The sequence below is a fragment of the Schistocerca gregaria genome, chromosome 1 (assembly GCF_023897955.1).
Source record: "Schistocerca gregaria isolate iqSchGreg1 chromosome 1, iqSchGreg1.2, whole genome shotgun sequence".
In the NCBI taxonomy this organism is placed as follows: domain Eukaryota; kingdom Metazoa; phylum Arthropoda; class Insecta; order Orthoptera; family Acrididae; genus Schistocerca; species Schistocerca gregaria.
In genome coordinates, this window is record NC_064920.1 from 941,858,789 (window position 1) to 941,875,916 (window position 17,128).

The window sequence follows — 17,128 nt, forward strand, 5'->3', positions numbered from 1 at the left end:
TCCCGGTGTCATCTGGTGCTTCTCCAAAGCACATCTAGTGTCCGGTCGCAAACCAGCAAACATGATATTACTCCATTCTGCAATGGTCCAATGTTGATGTGAAATAATTCAGGTCCTTCGATTGTGTCAGTCCCATTGGTTCAGTGTAAAACTTCTCATTGGTCGTCTGGAATGAAGACCATCCTGGCGTAATCTTCTATGCACTGTTTGGTCTGAGATATGAACCCCTGTTGCCTAGGAGAAGTCATCTCCAACATTTCTGGCAGTTGATGTTGGGTGCCTGTGAGCTGACAGTTGGGGAAAACGATCCTGCATTGATGTTCTCATATAAGGACAACCACCGCGGGGTCTACCGTTCACATTTTCCACCTGTCTGTGCTTTCTTTGCACTTTAGGCACACCACTTTGAGTAACATGAAACCGATAGGCAACATCTTTCTATGTATGACCTACTGAAAGTAAAGCCACTATCCTGACTCTATCAAAGTGTTGCATGGCTCTGTGTAGCGTGTTACTGCAGTGCTGAACACAAATTGAATGAAGCTGTTGCTATACTTGACTTCTTGTGCTGTGCCACTATGGCAGCAATATGTTAACATGACTGGAAACGGCCACAGAGCATGCCATTAGTAAACACTATGTAGTATATGGGATCTAACTAGATAATACATCAAGTGCCTAGATTAGTGATGCCTGTATTATTTTAGATTACATTTTACGATAGAATTCCACACTGTTGTTGAGCAGTATATATAGAGAGATAGTCGTTAGGCACATTTCCTCTTGTGTTTTGGCAGATATTTGCAATTTACTTACTGCCATGTGTAGCTGGAGTCAACCCACAAAACAAATACGGCTCATCACGTCTTCTAAACGAGGCCCAGTGTCGACGCAAAGCGTTGGTTGGTTTGTTTCCTGTTACAAACAAAATGTTTTCTAAAGCAGAATTTTACGTGCCCATTCGATAGGACAGTCCCAAAATAGCCTACCGCTCTGTATTAACAGAGGCAGTGAAACAAGAAAAATCACCAATACTCCTAGTGACTGAACAGCACCTTCGCCCGCACTCACTGCTGGAGCCATGCACCAGTATTGTTGCCGTACCGGTTATTCCTCGTGTCTTAATGCCTCTGTTAATACGTATCGATGAAACAGATATCGCATGAGACTAATTCGCTAGCGCTCTGTTGAATTCCACTTAAAAATAATCTTATTGTAATGAGTAACATACAGATGTTTTCCGTGGTCACTGGGCTTGGCATGAAAAACATGATGAGCGGTATTTGTCTAGGCCATCTCCAGCTACACATTACAAAAACGAAATTGCAAATATCTACTGAATTACTAAAGAAAATGCGCCCGACGACTCATAGAAAGACATCTAGTACATACAGGGTGAATATAAATAAAACCGACAAACTGTAGGGAACGACTTGTTCAAATGGCTCTGAGCACTATGGGACGTAACTGCTGAGGTCATCATTCCCCTAGAACTTAGAACTACTTAAACCTAACTAACCTAAGGACATCACACACATCCATGCCCGAGGCAGGATTCGAACCTGCTACCGTAGCGGTCGCGCGGTTCCAGCCTGTAGCGCCTAGAACCGCTCGCTCACTTCGGGGGGAAGGATCCCCGACTGGAAATGATGGAAAAATGTCCTATGAATATGCGTCCGGAAATCATCATTGCCAGCGTGGATGGCGCGTTTGGTTCCTTGTGTATTGTAGGCTGTGTGATTGACGCGGCATACTGTGAGCAGCAGAATGATCCGGTTTTTATATAAGGAACAAGCCGAGATGATGTTTGTGTACAGCCAAGCAGATGGGAACAATCGAGAGGCAGCACAGCTATACCAAAACAAATATGCTTACAGACAATAGACACATCACACAGCATTTCAAGCTCTTTTTGGGCTTTGTGTGATAACGACGCGTGCATCGCCTCCCATGGAGGCCACTTTGAATATGCGTTGTGATGTGGATGCGATGCAGCTATGTACTACGTTCCCGGACGATTTGTTGTTGCACACTCTCCGTCCATTTCCGGACACATGTTCACAGGACCTTTTTCCCTCCATTTCCAGTCAGGAATCCGTTCCAGCAGTTTGTCGGTTTTATTAACGTTCTCTCTGTATAGCTGACTAATCGGTGTTGTTTGGGTATGTATTGATTCCTGTCTTCTGTTGTCCATCTCCTCCTTCCGCCTCTTTCTGTCCCTCTTCTCCTCCCCCCCCCCCCCCCCTCTGTCCATCTCCTCTGTACACCACTAAATCCCTCTGCCCTCTCTCTGCCCACGTTCCCTTCACCACTCTCTCCAGCAACAAGCTTCGGTTCATCTGTTCCTTTCCCCTCTTTCCATCTCTTCCTCTCACTACTCTTTGTCCATCTCCTCCTCCCCCTATCCCTGTTCATCTGCTCCTCTTTCCTTTCTCTTTCCATCTCCTGCTCTCCCCTCTCTCGGTCCATCTCCTCTTGTTCCCTTTCTCTGACCTTCCCTCTGCCTGTTCAGCACCTTCTAACCCTTCTCCCTCTGTCTATCTGTCTCCTCCTCCTTCCTTTCTCTGTTCATCTCCTCCTATCCCCTCTCTCTGTCTATTTACCCCTCCCTCTCTCTCTGTCAGTCTCCTTCTGCCCCTATCTGTGCCCATATATTTCACATATATATGACATATTTCACTCGTGTTTGTACAAATATTTCAGCTGTATCTGTAGCGAATTTCACCCTGCAAATCCGGACATCCTGATTTAGGTTTTCCGTGATTTCCCTAAATCACTCCAGGCAAATGCCGGGATGGTTCCTCTGAAAGGGCACGGCCGACTTCCTTCCCCATCCTTCCCTAATCCGATGAGACCGATGACCACGCTGTCTGGTCTCCTTCCCTAAACAGCCAAACCAAACCAATCACCCTGCAATTTCATTTTCACACAGCTCAATATTTATAATGTCATATCTCCTGAACTATGTGCTGTAGAATGACAGAATTTTGCAGGTACATCCAATGGTATGTGGCTACTCTCTACAAAATGTGTTGTGAATAAATTAGAATTAAAGTAGTAATAAATTGGAAATGTCATGCATGATACTACAGTTTTTCGCGCATCTCAGTGATTATGACGTCATATATCGTGAACTACGCATCGTACAATGACATATTATTGTAGGTACATTCAGCAGCAGATGTGGATACTGTCTGCGAAAAGTGTTTCGAACAGAGGTCGAAGCAACGAAGTAATAAATTTAAACGTGTTGCATGATGCGGCCATCTTTTACGCATTTCAATGTTTAGGACGTCATATCTCCTCAACCGTGTGTCGTAAAATGATATAATTTTGCTGGTACTTTCACGGGAATACGTGAATACTGTCTGCAAACTATGTCGCGAATACATTGGGTAGTGAAGAAGTAATTTCATGCGGCAGCTTCGCTGCATGAACAGCGAAAATGTAGCGAGCTATAAACTTTTTTCCTTTCATCATTTTGCATGAATCGTCTAGGGGGTTAAGTTTCGTAAAAGTTTGAAATTATGTGTAAAGTTGTTGCAAGTCTCTAACTGCTCTCATGCTCAAATACTGGATGACGAAAATATGGGTATATGTGCATCGTGGTCTACACTGCTTTTTCACCTCCTCCCCATCCCTTTGGTAGGTGAGTGGTTGTTACTCCCTCAGAGAGATTGATAAATGTAAGTACCACGTTTGGTTGAAATCGGTACAGTGGCTTAGGAGTAGATATTAACACACAAAAAATATATAAAAAATTGTTCAAATGACTCCAGGCACTATGGGACTTAACATCTGAGTTAGTCAGTCCCTCAGACCTAGAACTACTTAAACCTAACTAAACCTAAGGACATCACACACATCCATACCCGAGGCAGGATTCGAACCTGCGATCGTAGCAGGAGCGCGGCTCCGGACTGAAGCGCCTAGAACCGCTCGGACACGACGGCCAATATATATATATATATATATATATATATATATATATATATATATATATATATATATTCGTCAATTTTTATTATATTTATTGCTATATTTGGGTACCGCAGCATAACCATATGTATCTGTGCACCACGCTAGTTCTGTATTAATAGTTTACATAGACGATCTTCACCCAAGCGTCACAGTCAGCTTTGTAAAGCGCTCTGCACTTGAAGAATCTTATCGTCCCATTCTCAACCAATGAGATTGTTAGCATAAAACAGACTTGGATTGGCTTAAGCCTGATGTTATGCCGCACATATATAAATTGTTGGTTGTGTGTTCAACATAAGCCTGTGCTCGTAAAATTAGTGTTAAAAATTATGTAACTATGTACCGGTATATCAAAACCCAAAGATTGGCGTGTCTGCTGTACAATACAATCGGATGATCAGTAAAATGTTACGGAGACGAATACAAATACAATACTATACGGTATTCATCATTACGTTTTTGCTTCCCTTGCATTGGCCGTACTTACAGATAAAATTTCTCGTTATAAGATCGGCCCGTTATCAAAACATTGTTTGTTTCTAAGGATCTGAAGACGTTTCTGTACCTAATTCAGTAATTACATATTTGGAAGGAGTCACATGCTATTGATGTAATGACATAGTGTGAAGTCACTATTTTATTTCTTATCTTGCATATTGGGTATTTCTCAAATTTGCCACTAAACTAAACCAACAACGGCAATTTATAGCATAAATATACAATATGTAACACACTGTGACACACTACAAAGCTAACGAAACAGGCGAGGAATGAGAAGAGGTTGGCAACAAGCTCAACACAGTAAACAAAGGTCCATTGCCAATAATAAAAGACTTGGACTATGACACGTGTGGCCTTGGGCGCGAATGATAACAGCAAGCAACAGGAGGTTGTTTCCATTTGCGTAAAACGCCTGCCTTCGTGCGTTCACACGTGTGCAGTAAAGAAGGAAGAATGAGTGCCGCAAAACATCTTAGTAAATGTGTAAGTACAAGCGCAAAAGTTTACTGTACTGGATCATAAGAGCATTGTTTTTGCAGTAAAAATAATGTATATATAAAAGATGATTCCCGGCAGAACGTGTTATGTAATGGGGAGCAGAGTACTTCAAAATATTGTTTTTCTTTATGGTGGGATAGAGCCCTGTTGTTTCTTTAAAATCAATTTTGTTTTAATATTTTGTGATTTATAGCTCGCTTTATGATGACAAACGATAGCAAGAAATGGAAAGAAATATCCGCAGCAGTATAATATATGGGACACGAGATTAAATCCAGAATCATAATTCAGCAGATTATTTTTCGTATGTTTTGACACCCTAGTCTTTTATGGGGAGAGTATACCGCGGAAGTATGGTAGTTCGTAAATAACCTGTTTTTGAAACATATGGAACGCCGATGCAAATGAAATTCAGGGCGCGTGCATAGTCGTTACAGTAGTTCAGTGTTACATTTATTGTTCTATTGACCATAGAATTTGATATGTCGCTGAAACAATTTTTGTTTATTAATTTTTCATTAAAGCTAGGATACATTGCTCATATTACCTGTATCTTCAGTAGTTCCAATAAGAGCTGATGTCTTCACATATGTGAACATGGGTATTGTGATTCATATGGCACAGTTTATATTACAACACTACCGTGTCCTCAAATAACCGAAACTTTTCAGCTATGTGCTAAGAATCTGTTAACTGGAGCAGATTTTATAGTTTGTGCTTACTGTTCTTTGAAAGCTTTGTGTACTCCGCCCTGAGGATACAGAATACTATTTGTAAAGACTCATGTAAACAGACTGATTTCACTGTGCCAGCTAAAAAAAGTGGCAAAGTCAGGAGATTGCATTCGTATGAGTCCTGAAGTCTTGAGAGATAACATACAGTGTACCATTTTGGAAGCCAATTGTGTGACTTCTTGTTCTGGCCATTCATTGGTCGCAGAAATTACTTCTGTACGACTCCATACTTATAATGTAGGACATATTGTTGTTCTTATTATCTAGACAATAAATAGCCTACTTATTAAAGCTTACACAGTACAGGCCCTATACGCAATATCAAACACAGCGATTTACAGTAGAAAATGTCGTACAGCATCAGGGTTTAAAAAAATACAATTGTTAATTTTGATTGTACATGTGCCATAATGAAACAGCTGAGACAAACGATAACTCACCTTATGGTTAAAGTGTGGTATTGGACAATCCCCCTCCCCTTCCTGCCTCCTCCTCCCCCCCCCCCCCAAAAAAAAAGTGAGAATAAATCTTGGGTGTGATATCAGACTGATATGTAGTGCAGCTCAGGGTCTAGAATAGTTTGGAAGGTGACAATTTGAACAGAACATCTGGTTGTGGTATCAAATTGGCTGGTAGCAAAACCTAATGTTTACATCTGTGCCATAGTGAAAAATGCAAGGGTGGTGCAGTACACAACTTTTACCCACTTTCTCTTAATAGGGTACAAAACATGTGTTCTTCATAGGATGAATAAGGAACTTAAGTTCACTATCTACTCTTAAATTCTGCCACACTATAGATTTTTCTGCAAAGCAAGATACCATCTGCTCAGCTGTTTGGATGATATCATCTTCACGTAAGATGAAGTGGTATGTTTATGATTCATTGGTATCACTCAGATTAAAAGGCCACAAGAGACTTATTGAAAGTCACAGATATTCAAATAAAGGAATATACTGACACTGCTGTATGTTTAGAGTGACAACCACCTTTATACTATCAGTTTAAGCATTTTTCTTATCCATGGCTTTCACCACACCATGTGAGCCAGTTCTCTGGTGAACTGTCGGTTTAGGGTGGAGCTCTAACTTTTACTGTTCTTGAAGGATGATAAATTTAAATGTGATCAAAGAGCGGTTCTAGGCACTTCAGTCTGGAACGGCGAGACCGCTACAGTCGCAGGTTCTAATCTTGCCTCGGGCTTGGATGTGTGTGATGTCGTTACGTTAGTTAGGTTTAAGTAGTTCTAAGTTCTGGGGGACTGATGACCTCAGCTGTTGAGTGCCATAGTGCTGAGAGCCATTTGAACCATTTTTCAAATGTGTATCAATTTAAACATGGGGCTTATCACAAGTCTGTCCAGGCACATTTTTTGGTTGCTTGATACAAATGTTAAACTGGCAAAACACCTTCTGTGATGAAATTAAACTTTCAGCATTTTTTCTCGAATGTGTGAGCCTATCTACTTACAGTTCTGATTACATTTAGTGAGGTGGGAGGTAGCTTTTTGACAAAATTCAGCAGCATGAATAATGTTGAAGCCTGGAAGTTCAATCTTTAACAGGTTGCTGAGATATCTCTCTCTCTCTCTCTCTCTCTCTCTCTCTCTCTCTCTCTCTCTCTCTCTCTCTCTCTCTTCCTGTCTTAGCCCCTCCTCCCAGGAACATGAATGCCAAATAAAGGTTGTGTGGACAGACTAATCTTTAGTGTAGCCTGATGTTTACATTTGTGTCATGTGTAAAATATGTATATTAGGTAATAATTTCCATCAGTATCAAATTGAGACACTTAAGTGCAGAGGCCTTACCAAAGGCCCTGTAGGCCAGGGAAACTACAGTAATCAAGGGAAGAATGAAAGTCGAGGTGATGGAAAACAAGAGGAAAATACTGAGAAAGATCTGCATTGCTTCAGAAAAAAGGAGATATGGATAGTGAGGTGGGACAGAAGAACTGTAGTGGCAGGCAGATGTTTACAAACATCAGGAAAAGAAGGGCAAATTTCCATGGACATATAAATAGGATAAACAAAAATAGACTGACCAAGGAGATTTTTAATGTAGTGATGACCAAGGAAACCATGGAAGACCTCAAGAACCTAAATATTTCCACAGTAGACATGACATACAGGAAAGAAAATCAGAAAACACAAATTTCAGCAAATCCCCAAAGGGAAGAAAACAAGAAAGAAATGGACAGAAAGAAATGCCATGAAAACTCATTGTGTTCTGGTACTCTCCTTAAGGGGGAAGTAACAATGATGATGATAAGATAATGGATAAGGCTTAAAAGAGAAGCAGTTTCTGACTGTCACGTAATTTCACTATCAGATAGTGTGTATGATGAAATGTACTCTATACATTTGTGTGAGCTTAGATTTCTCTTATTCTGCTGGTTGTTTCTCCCTATATAGAATATTTTTTTCATTTGGAGGAGAAAGTTGTCAATTGAAATATTATGAAAAAATCTCACTGCAGTGAAAAACGCATTCGTTTTAATGATTGCCACTGCAACTCACTTATTGCACGTATTACTCTCCTAGTTCATTTGTCAGATCTTCTAAGTGTTCTGCCAACAGAATACTGCCTTCAGTTTGCCTTCCCCCACAACATGTTCTATGTGATTGTTCCAATTTAAGTTATACATAGTTGTAATCCATGGGTATTTAATAGCATCGACAACCTGTAAATTGGCATAATTTATTTTGTAACTGAAATCTAACAAACATTTAAAAGTACTCATGTTGAGGACCTCACACCTTTTATTGTTGAGGATCAGTTGCTACTTTTTGTACTATGCGGATGTTGTGTATAAATCATTTTGTAATTCATATTGATTCCTGATGAATGTACATTGGTTAATGCCCATTATTATTGTTTACATTGATTATTGCCCATTATTATTGTTTACCAGTTTTACTTCTTAATAAAAACAAAATTGTTGCGATGCTACTCCCATGAATTTTTGTTAGGAACATTACTCAGACTTACAGAAGTGCATATTTCTTGGAACAGAAGTTTGCAACCTCAGACCCCAAAGACTTTACAATTTCACTTCCTGAATTCAATGTATGAATGATGCCAAACTTTCAGACAGTGTTTTGACTCTGTGCTTGCAAAAATATATTTTTAATTTATGTGCCATAAATTCCCATTGTAACTATCCTTTAAAAAACTTTTCAAAGCCCCTCTCTACCTGCCCCCATGGCACAGATGTTTGTCAGTGGACTCCTGCAATGATAGATGTACTAGCTCTGGAAAATGGCCTCAGGGGGGCCAAAACCAGTTGTGGCAATTACATGGAACATAAATATGTAAATGATGCATTTATTTGATTGCAAATAGCAAATTTTGGGAATGTATGTGTAAGAAGAGAGAAGTAGCTTGAAGACTTAGTGTGGCTTTCAGGAAATTTGTGGAAGTGAAGAGTCTGGCTTGTTCTGATACATTATAGGAGCTCTCTTGATATAATAGCTACAGTTTTTGAAAGAACCATATTTAGTCAAAACACCATCTTACTTTGAACGATCTGTAGTGTTTGTGTGGACAGTTTGTTTGTGTAGAATTAGTACTAGAATACTTACAATAGAACACAATCAAGCGGATACTGGTTCATCACTATTTCCTTCAAGGAAATTTAATGTGCAAAAGAATGTAACTTCATTGCCATGACAAGTTACTGACATAAGGCAGATATTGCAACTTCTTTGTTTTATTACAAAGAATATAGAACCAAACTGTGTCTGGACATATTTGCTATTGCCGATAGTGTTTATAATATACAGCCTGGGGCAAGCTCTTTAGTATCTTGCAAACCAATTTAACATCCAAATTTCTTGTCAAACAAAGGTGCTTGTGAAGTATCTCTGTTCTGCCGGTCCAGTTAACAACTAGCCTATAATAGGTAATTTGGAATTATACCCAATCATTGTTACACGCTTACGTTATAATAATAATAAACACGGACCTAGAAGCACTCAATACACTTACATGATCACAATGCCACAAATGTAGAATACATCACATACATTCAGCAACAGAAAGATTCACGTTAAGCAGAAAGGAAGGGGGAAGGGGATTTATCGACATAAAAAACCTACATTATGGACAGGTAGACAATTTAAGAAAATTCTTTATAGAACGAGCAGAAACTAGCAAAATACACAAAGCAATCACTCATATAAATACATCGGCTACACCACTACAATTTCATAACCACCTCTACAACCCTTTAGATCACATAACATTAACAGATACGAAGAAAGTAAATTGGAAAAAGAAAACGCTACATGACAACCACCCGTATCATCTAACACAGCCACAAATCAATCAAGACGCATCCAACACATGACTAAGAAAAGCAATATATACAGTGAGATGGAAGGATTCATGATTGCAATACAGGATCAAACAATAAACACCAGATATTACAGCAAGCATATTATTAAAGATCCCAATACCACAACAGATAAATGTAGACTTTGCAAACAACAAATGGAAACAGTAGATCGCATCACAAGCGGATGTACAATACTAGCAAATACAGAATACCCCCAGAAGACATGACAATGTAGCAAAAATAATACATCAACAGCTTGCCTTACAACATTAACTAATAAAACAACATGTTCCCACATACAAGTATGCACCACAAAATGTACTGGAAAATGATGATTACAAATTATTCTGGAACAGAACCATTATAACAGATAAAACAACACCACATAACAAACCTGACATCATACTCCCCAATAAAAAGAAGAAATTAACACAACTAATTGAAATATCCATACCCAATACAACAAATATACAGAAGAAAACAGGAGAAAAAATTGAAAAATAAATCCAACTGGCTGAGGAAGTCAGACATGTGGCATCAGGATAAAGTTGGCATTATACCAATTATACTATCAACTACAGGAGTCACACCACACAATATCCACCAGTACATCAACGCAATACAGCTACATCCAAACTTTATATACAACTACAGAAATCTGCAATTGTTGATACATGTTCAATTACCTGAAAGTTCCTAAATGCAATGTAACATATACCGTACAGTTAAAAGGAAGTCACCCTTGATCAAGGTCCGCGTCACTTTCCATTTTTAACCAGACCTAAGGTCTGAGAAAGGAAAGAAGATGATGATGATAATACTGTTGCTGCACATCATTATTAGCACACCCCTATTTGGTACAGATGTACTCGCACACTGTTTATCTGAGGTCTAGGTATATAAAAGCGCATTACTGAAAATTTCGTAACATTGTCCATGTTTCCATGTTATGACACCAGTTCAAAACTTTTTACCGTGACAGGTGTTTCCTCTCTTTCTCTCTCTTTTTTAACTACAAGGAATTGTACTGCTGCTAAGTAATAATAGCTAGAATTTGTTTTATCTCATACAGAATTGCTTTGTCATAGACTTGTTCATTCCCTATCCATTGTGTGCTCAGTTTCATTTGGCTCATGTAAACCATAAAGGAAATAAGTTTTTAAAAATCAAAACACATTGTCTTATAAACTTTATTTGGCAACTCTCCCAAAATATTACCGTTTTTCTATATTTTGTTCCTCTCTACCGTATTCTTCCTGTGTTTGCTAATATTGGAAGGAGTCTTGCTATAACTTAGTATTTTTTTATAATTTAGGAATTTTCATCTACATCTACACCAATACTCCGCAAGCCACCTGACGATGTGTGGCGGAGTTTACCTTGAGTACCTCTATCGGTTCTCCCTTCTATTCCAGTCTCGTATTGTTCGTGGAAAGGAGGGTTGTCGATATGCTTCTGTGTGGGCTCTAATCTCTCTGATTTTATCCTCATGGTCTCTTCGCGAGATATATGTAGGAGGGAGAAATATACTGCTTGACTTTTTGGTGAAGGTACGTTCTCGAAACTTTAACAAAAGTCCGTACCGAGCTACTGAGAGTCTCTCCTGCAGAGTCTTCCACTGGAGTTTATCTATCATCTCCGTAACGCTTTCGTGATTACTAAATGATCTTGTAATGAAGCGTGCTGCTCTCCGTTGAATCTTCTCTCTCTCTTCTATCAACCCTCTCTGGTACGGATCCCATACTGCCGACCAGTATTCAAGCAGTGGGCGAACAAGCGTAATGTAACCTACTTCCTTTGTTTTCGGATTGCATTTCTTTAGGATTCTTCCAATGAATTGCAGTCTGGCAGATACACCACAGCATCATCTGCAAAAAGTCTCGGTGAACTTCTGATGTCATCCACAAGGTCATTTATGTATACTGTGGATAGCAACAGTCCTATGACACTCCCCTGCAGCACACCTGAAGTCACTCTTACTTCGGAAGACTTCTCTCCATTGAGAATGACATGCTGCATTCTGTTATGTAGGAACTCTTCAATTCAATCACACAATTGGTCTGATAGTCCATATGCTCTTACTTTGTTCATTAAACGACTGTGGGGAACTGTATCGAACGCCTTGCAGAAGTCAAGAAACGCGGCATCTACCTGGGAACCCGTGTCTATGGCCCTCTGAGTCTCGTGGACGAATAGCGCGAGCTGGGTTTCACAAGACCGTCTTTTTCGAAACCCATGCTGTTTTCTACAGAGTAGATTTCTAGTCTCCAGAAAAGTCATTATACTCGAACATAATACGTGTTCCAAAATTCTACAACTGGTCAACGTTAAAGATATAGGTCTATAGTTCTGCACATCTGTTTGACGTCCCTTCCTGAAAACGGGGATGACCTGTGCCCTTTTCCAATCCTTTGGAACGCTACGCTTTTCTAGAGACCTACGGTACACTGCTGCAAGAAGTGGGGCAAATTCCTCCGCGTACTCTGTGTAAAATGAAACTGGTATGCCATCAGGTCCAGCGGCCTTCCCTCTTTTGAGCAATTTCAATTGTTTCTGGATCCCTTTGTCTATTTCGATATCTGCCATTTTGTCATCTGTGCGACAATCTAAAGAAGGAACTACAGTACAGTCTTCCTCTGTGAAACAACTTTGGAAAAAGACATTTAGTCATCCTCTGTTTCAGTACCATTTTGGTCACAGAGTGTCTGGACATTTTGTTTTGATCCACCTACCACTTTCACATATGACCAAAATTTCTTAGGATTTTCTGCCAAGTCAGTATATAGAACTTTACTTTTTAATTCATTGAATGCCTCTCGCATAGCCCTCCTCACACTACATTTTGCTTCATGTAATTTTTGTTTGTCTGCAAGGCTTCGGCTATGTTTATGTTTGATGTGAAGTTCCCTTTGCTTCCACAGCAGTTTTCTAACACTTGTTGTACCACAGTGGCTCTTTCCCATCTCTTATGATCTTGCTTGGCACATACTCATCTAATGCATATTGTACGATGGTTTTGAACTTTGTCCACTGATCCTCAACACTATCTGTACTTAAGACAAAACTTTTGTGTTGAGCCATCAGGTACTCTGTAATCTGCTTTTTGTCACTTTTGCTAAACAAAAAAATCTTCCTACCTTTTTTAATATTTCTATTTACGGCTGAAATCATCGATGCAGTGACCACTTTATGACCGCTGATTCCCTGTTCTGCATCAACTGTTCCAAATATTTCTGATCTGTTTGTCACCAGAAGGTCTAATATTTTGTCGCCACGAGTCGGTTCTCTGTTTAACTGCTCAAGGCAGTTTTCAGATAATGCACTTGAAAAAATTTCACTGGGTTCTTTGTCCCTGCCACCCGTTATAAACGTTTGAGTCTCCCAGTCTATATCCGGCAAATTAAAATCTCCACCCAGAACTAAAATATGGTGGGGAAATCTACTCAAAATATTTTCCAAATTATTAGAAGAAAATTTGTCACATTTCCAGGGCCCTCTTCAGTATCGTATGACAGCTGCACAGTTTGATGCCTTAATCAGTCCATGTTGAATCAGCAACATGGCAGGCAGCAGCAGAGTTATTACCTCCAAATGTAAATAGAAACAAGCATGCATTTAGTGTCATCAGTAGCAATATTGGCCACAGAATTGCAGTTGTGTTTGCAATGTGTTGGTGGTCTGGCCTTAGTTTCAAACACATGCAAGCAATCTTTCACATTGAGTGTGACACTTCAAATGATCCAGTTCTATGCAGACCCAAAATGTGGCATCTTTTGAAACTGTAAGATGCTGGTATCTGTTGGAAAGAAGTGTGTAATGGGGTGTTCACTCCAGACCCTCTTTTAGACAGCGTTTGGTCATACTGACAGCAGCCTTACTATGTGTTACTCCTTTATGAAGTTTCTTGTCAACAATCGACCACAAATCAAAAACAAGAGTAATATTCATGAATGTAATAATAGAAGAAGAAATGATTCACACTGTCAGTCACTCAGCGAGTGTTACCTCTGCCTACTTAAATTCATTGTTAGGATATTTTCTCTGTTGTTCTGATCTTAAGTCTGAAGACTGGTTTGATGCAGCTCTCCACACCTTATCCTGTGCGAGCCACATCATCTTAAGTATTGCAATCGACATCTGTATTAATGTGCATGCTTATTATCATCATCTTGGCCTCCCTCTACGATTTTTATCTCCCACACTTCCCTCCAGTACTAAATTGGTGAACCCTTGATGTCTCTGAATATGTCCTATCAACTGTTTCTGGGTCAATTCGTGCCACAAACTTCCTCTCTCCCCAGTTCTGGTCAGTACTACCTCATTAGTTACATGGTGTACCCATCTGATCTTCAGCATTTTTCTGTAGCACTACATTTCAAAAGTTTCTATTCCCGTCTTATCTAAACTGTGAATCATCCATGTCACTTCCATACACGGTTACACTTTAGACAAATAACTCCAGAAAAGACTTCCTAGCACTTAAATCTGTATTCGATGTTAACAAATTTCTCTTCTTCAGAAAATATAATGTTGCTCAAATAGCAAAACTCATCTACTATCTTAAGTGTCTTGTTTCCAATTCCATTAGCATTGCCTGATTTAATTCAACTACATTCCATTATCCTTGTTTCGCATTTGTTGATGTTCATCTTCTATCCTCCTTCCAAGACCCTGTCCATTCCGTTCAACTAAACTTCCAAATTATTTGCTTTGTCTCACAGGATTACAATGTTGCTGACAAACCTCAGAGTTCTTTTTTTTTTTTGTCTCTGAACTTTAATTACTATTACAGATTTTTCTTTGGTTTCCTTTACTGCTTGCTCAAGGTACAGATTGAATAACATCAGGGATAGGCAACCCTGTCTCACTCCCTTCTCAGTCACTGCTTCCCTTTCATGCTCCTCCACTCTTCTGCTGTCTGGTTTCTATAAAAGTTGTAAACAGCCTTTCACTTCCTCTATTGCACCCCTGCTGCCTTCAAAAATTTCAAAGACAAGTTTTTCCATTCTTCTTCTGTAAAGAATTCATGTTAGTATTTACAACCAAGACTTACTAAACTGATTGTTCAGTAATTATCACACCTGACAGCAACTGACTTCTTTGGAATTGGAACTATTAAATTCTTCTGGAAGTGAGAAGGTATTTCGCCTACGTCGTACATCTTGTATACCAGATGGAAAGAATTTGTCATGTCCGGCTCTCCTGAGGTTATCAGTAGTTCTGACGGTATGTCATCTACAACTGGGGTCTTATTTTGAATTAAGACCTTTCAATGTTTTTGTCACATACTTCTTGCTTTATTATAGCTCTCATATCATCTTCATTTATATCTTTTTCCATTTCTGTAATATTGTCTTCAAGTTTAGCTTCCTTGTCTAGACCCTCTACATAACCCTTCCCCTATCAGCTTTCTTTTCTTTGCTTGAGACTGGTTTTTCATCTGTGTTTTTGGTATTCACACAGCTGTTTCTCTCTCTCTCTTTTTTTTTTTTTTTTTTTTTTTTTTTTTTTTTTTTTTTTTTTTTTTTTTTTTGAAAAGGCGTCATTAATTTTCCTGTAGGCCTTGCCTATTTTTCCCCTAATGAAATCCCCCTGCAGGCCTGGGGGTTAGAAAAGGCCTGAGGTATTCCTGCCTGATATGAGGTGACTAAAAGGAGTCTCATATCTTTTGGCCTTTATGCCATTGTCTCCTGTAGGGTTTGACCTCCATTTTTCAAAATTTTTCTGAAGAGCGAGCCGATTGGGGAAGAGCGCCTTACATGGTGCATCGTGTCCATTGTGCATTGAGACCTTTAGCCCACTTTCTCATTGTGGCATTACAGTCCTGCTTGTCCTTCATATCTTGAGTGAGGACACTCTCCTGAGTGCGTTTGCCTCCACCCATTATGCAATGTCATTTTCTGCACCGAAAATGATCATGGAATTCTTTGCACCCCATATCCAGCACAGTAGCCAGTCTGTTGTGGTGGAACCACCATGTACCCTGTTGGTTGTAGCCCCGTGACTACACAGGGATAGCTCTGCTGATGCCTGCGCCATTAACTCCCCATGTATGCCAAGGAGTAGATGTCAGTCACCCTGGGGCATCAAGACTCCCAGCAATGGCCATCCTGCCAGTTGGCCTTTGCTGTGGTTGGGCGGCACCCATGGGGAGGGCCCCTGGTCAGAGTGGGTGGCATCAGGGCGGATGATGCGCGATCACTTGCTGGTGATCAAATGCCAGCAGTCTCTAAGCATTCAAAGTCTCAGTAAAAAGCAAGGAAGTATGATCCTAAATTGTCCCCCTCCCTGGCCACACCATGGGAGGAATGCCAGGCTAAGGGTGGCAGCGAACCTCATTTGCCCCGATACCTCGTATGTATGAGAGCTGATGGGGACTCCTTTGCCTTGATGAAGCCTCAAGTCAGGGTTAGTCTTGATAAAAACGGCATCCTCTGCCCAGTCACAGGCATTACTCGCTTGTGACAATCTGGGGGACGTTTCTATCACCGTCATACTTCATAAGAGCTTAACTATGATTCAGGGTATTATACACTGCAGGGACCTTCTTTTGAAGTCTGACGATGAGCTGCGCGCCAACTTAGAGTGATGATGGTTCATTTTGTCCGGCGCGTCCATTGGGGTCATAGGGATAATCAGGTTGCCACAGGTGCCTTCATCTTCGCCTTCAAGGGTGACATAGTACCCAAGAAGCCTGAAGTGCCCAAAAGCAGCTGGCCGTTGGGCTTCACAATCATCCTCAGTCTCGGAGACTGAATTGGTGAAGCCCTCCCAGCGAGAGAAATCCAGAAAGAAGACCCCCCCAAGACCAGGGAATTGCTGTGGCACCCACACCACCGCTGCCTACAAGTTCTGCGTCTGAGGATAAGGTGAAGATTCTGGCGTCTGTGGATATGGATATAGCCTTTTCACGAAATAAGTCGGTGGCAGCGGGTGATCCTGAGGCACAGACTGTCTCATTGTCTCGTGCCTTCCCAGTCTCATATTCATCGACTGTTAAGCTTTACACCTGCTTTCTGCATTGCCCTACAGGAAACCTGGTTCCCAGCAATGCAGAGCCCTGGACTTCGCGGATACAG

General features: G+C 40.3%; 1 protein-coding gene across 1 annotated transcript in view; it reads left to right on the forward strand.

Annotated features, from left to right (window-relative positions):
* The first annotated feature begins 4,801 nt into the window (after positions 1–4,801).
* LOC126275659 (short/branched chain specific acyl-CoA dehydrogenase, mitochondrial) overlaps positions 4,802–17,128 on the forward strand; it is a 55,961-nt gene continuing 43,634 nt past the window's right edge. The window contains exon 1 of the mRNA XM_049977216.1: positions 4,802–4,965. Within this exon, the coding sequence (XP_049833173.1) occupies positions 4,936–4,965 (30 nt within the window). The 5' untranslated portion in view covers positions 4,802–4,935. The remainder of the gene's footprint in view (positions 4,966–17,128) is intronic.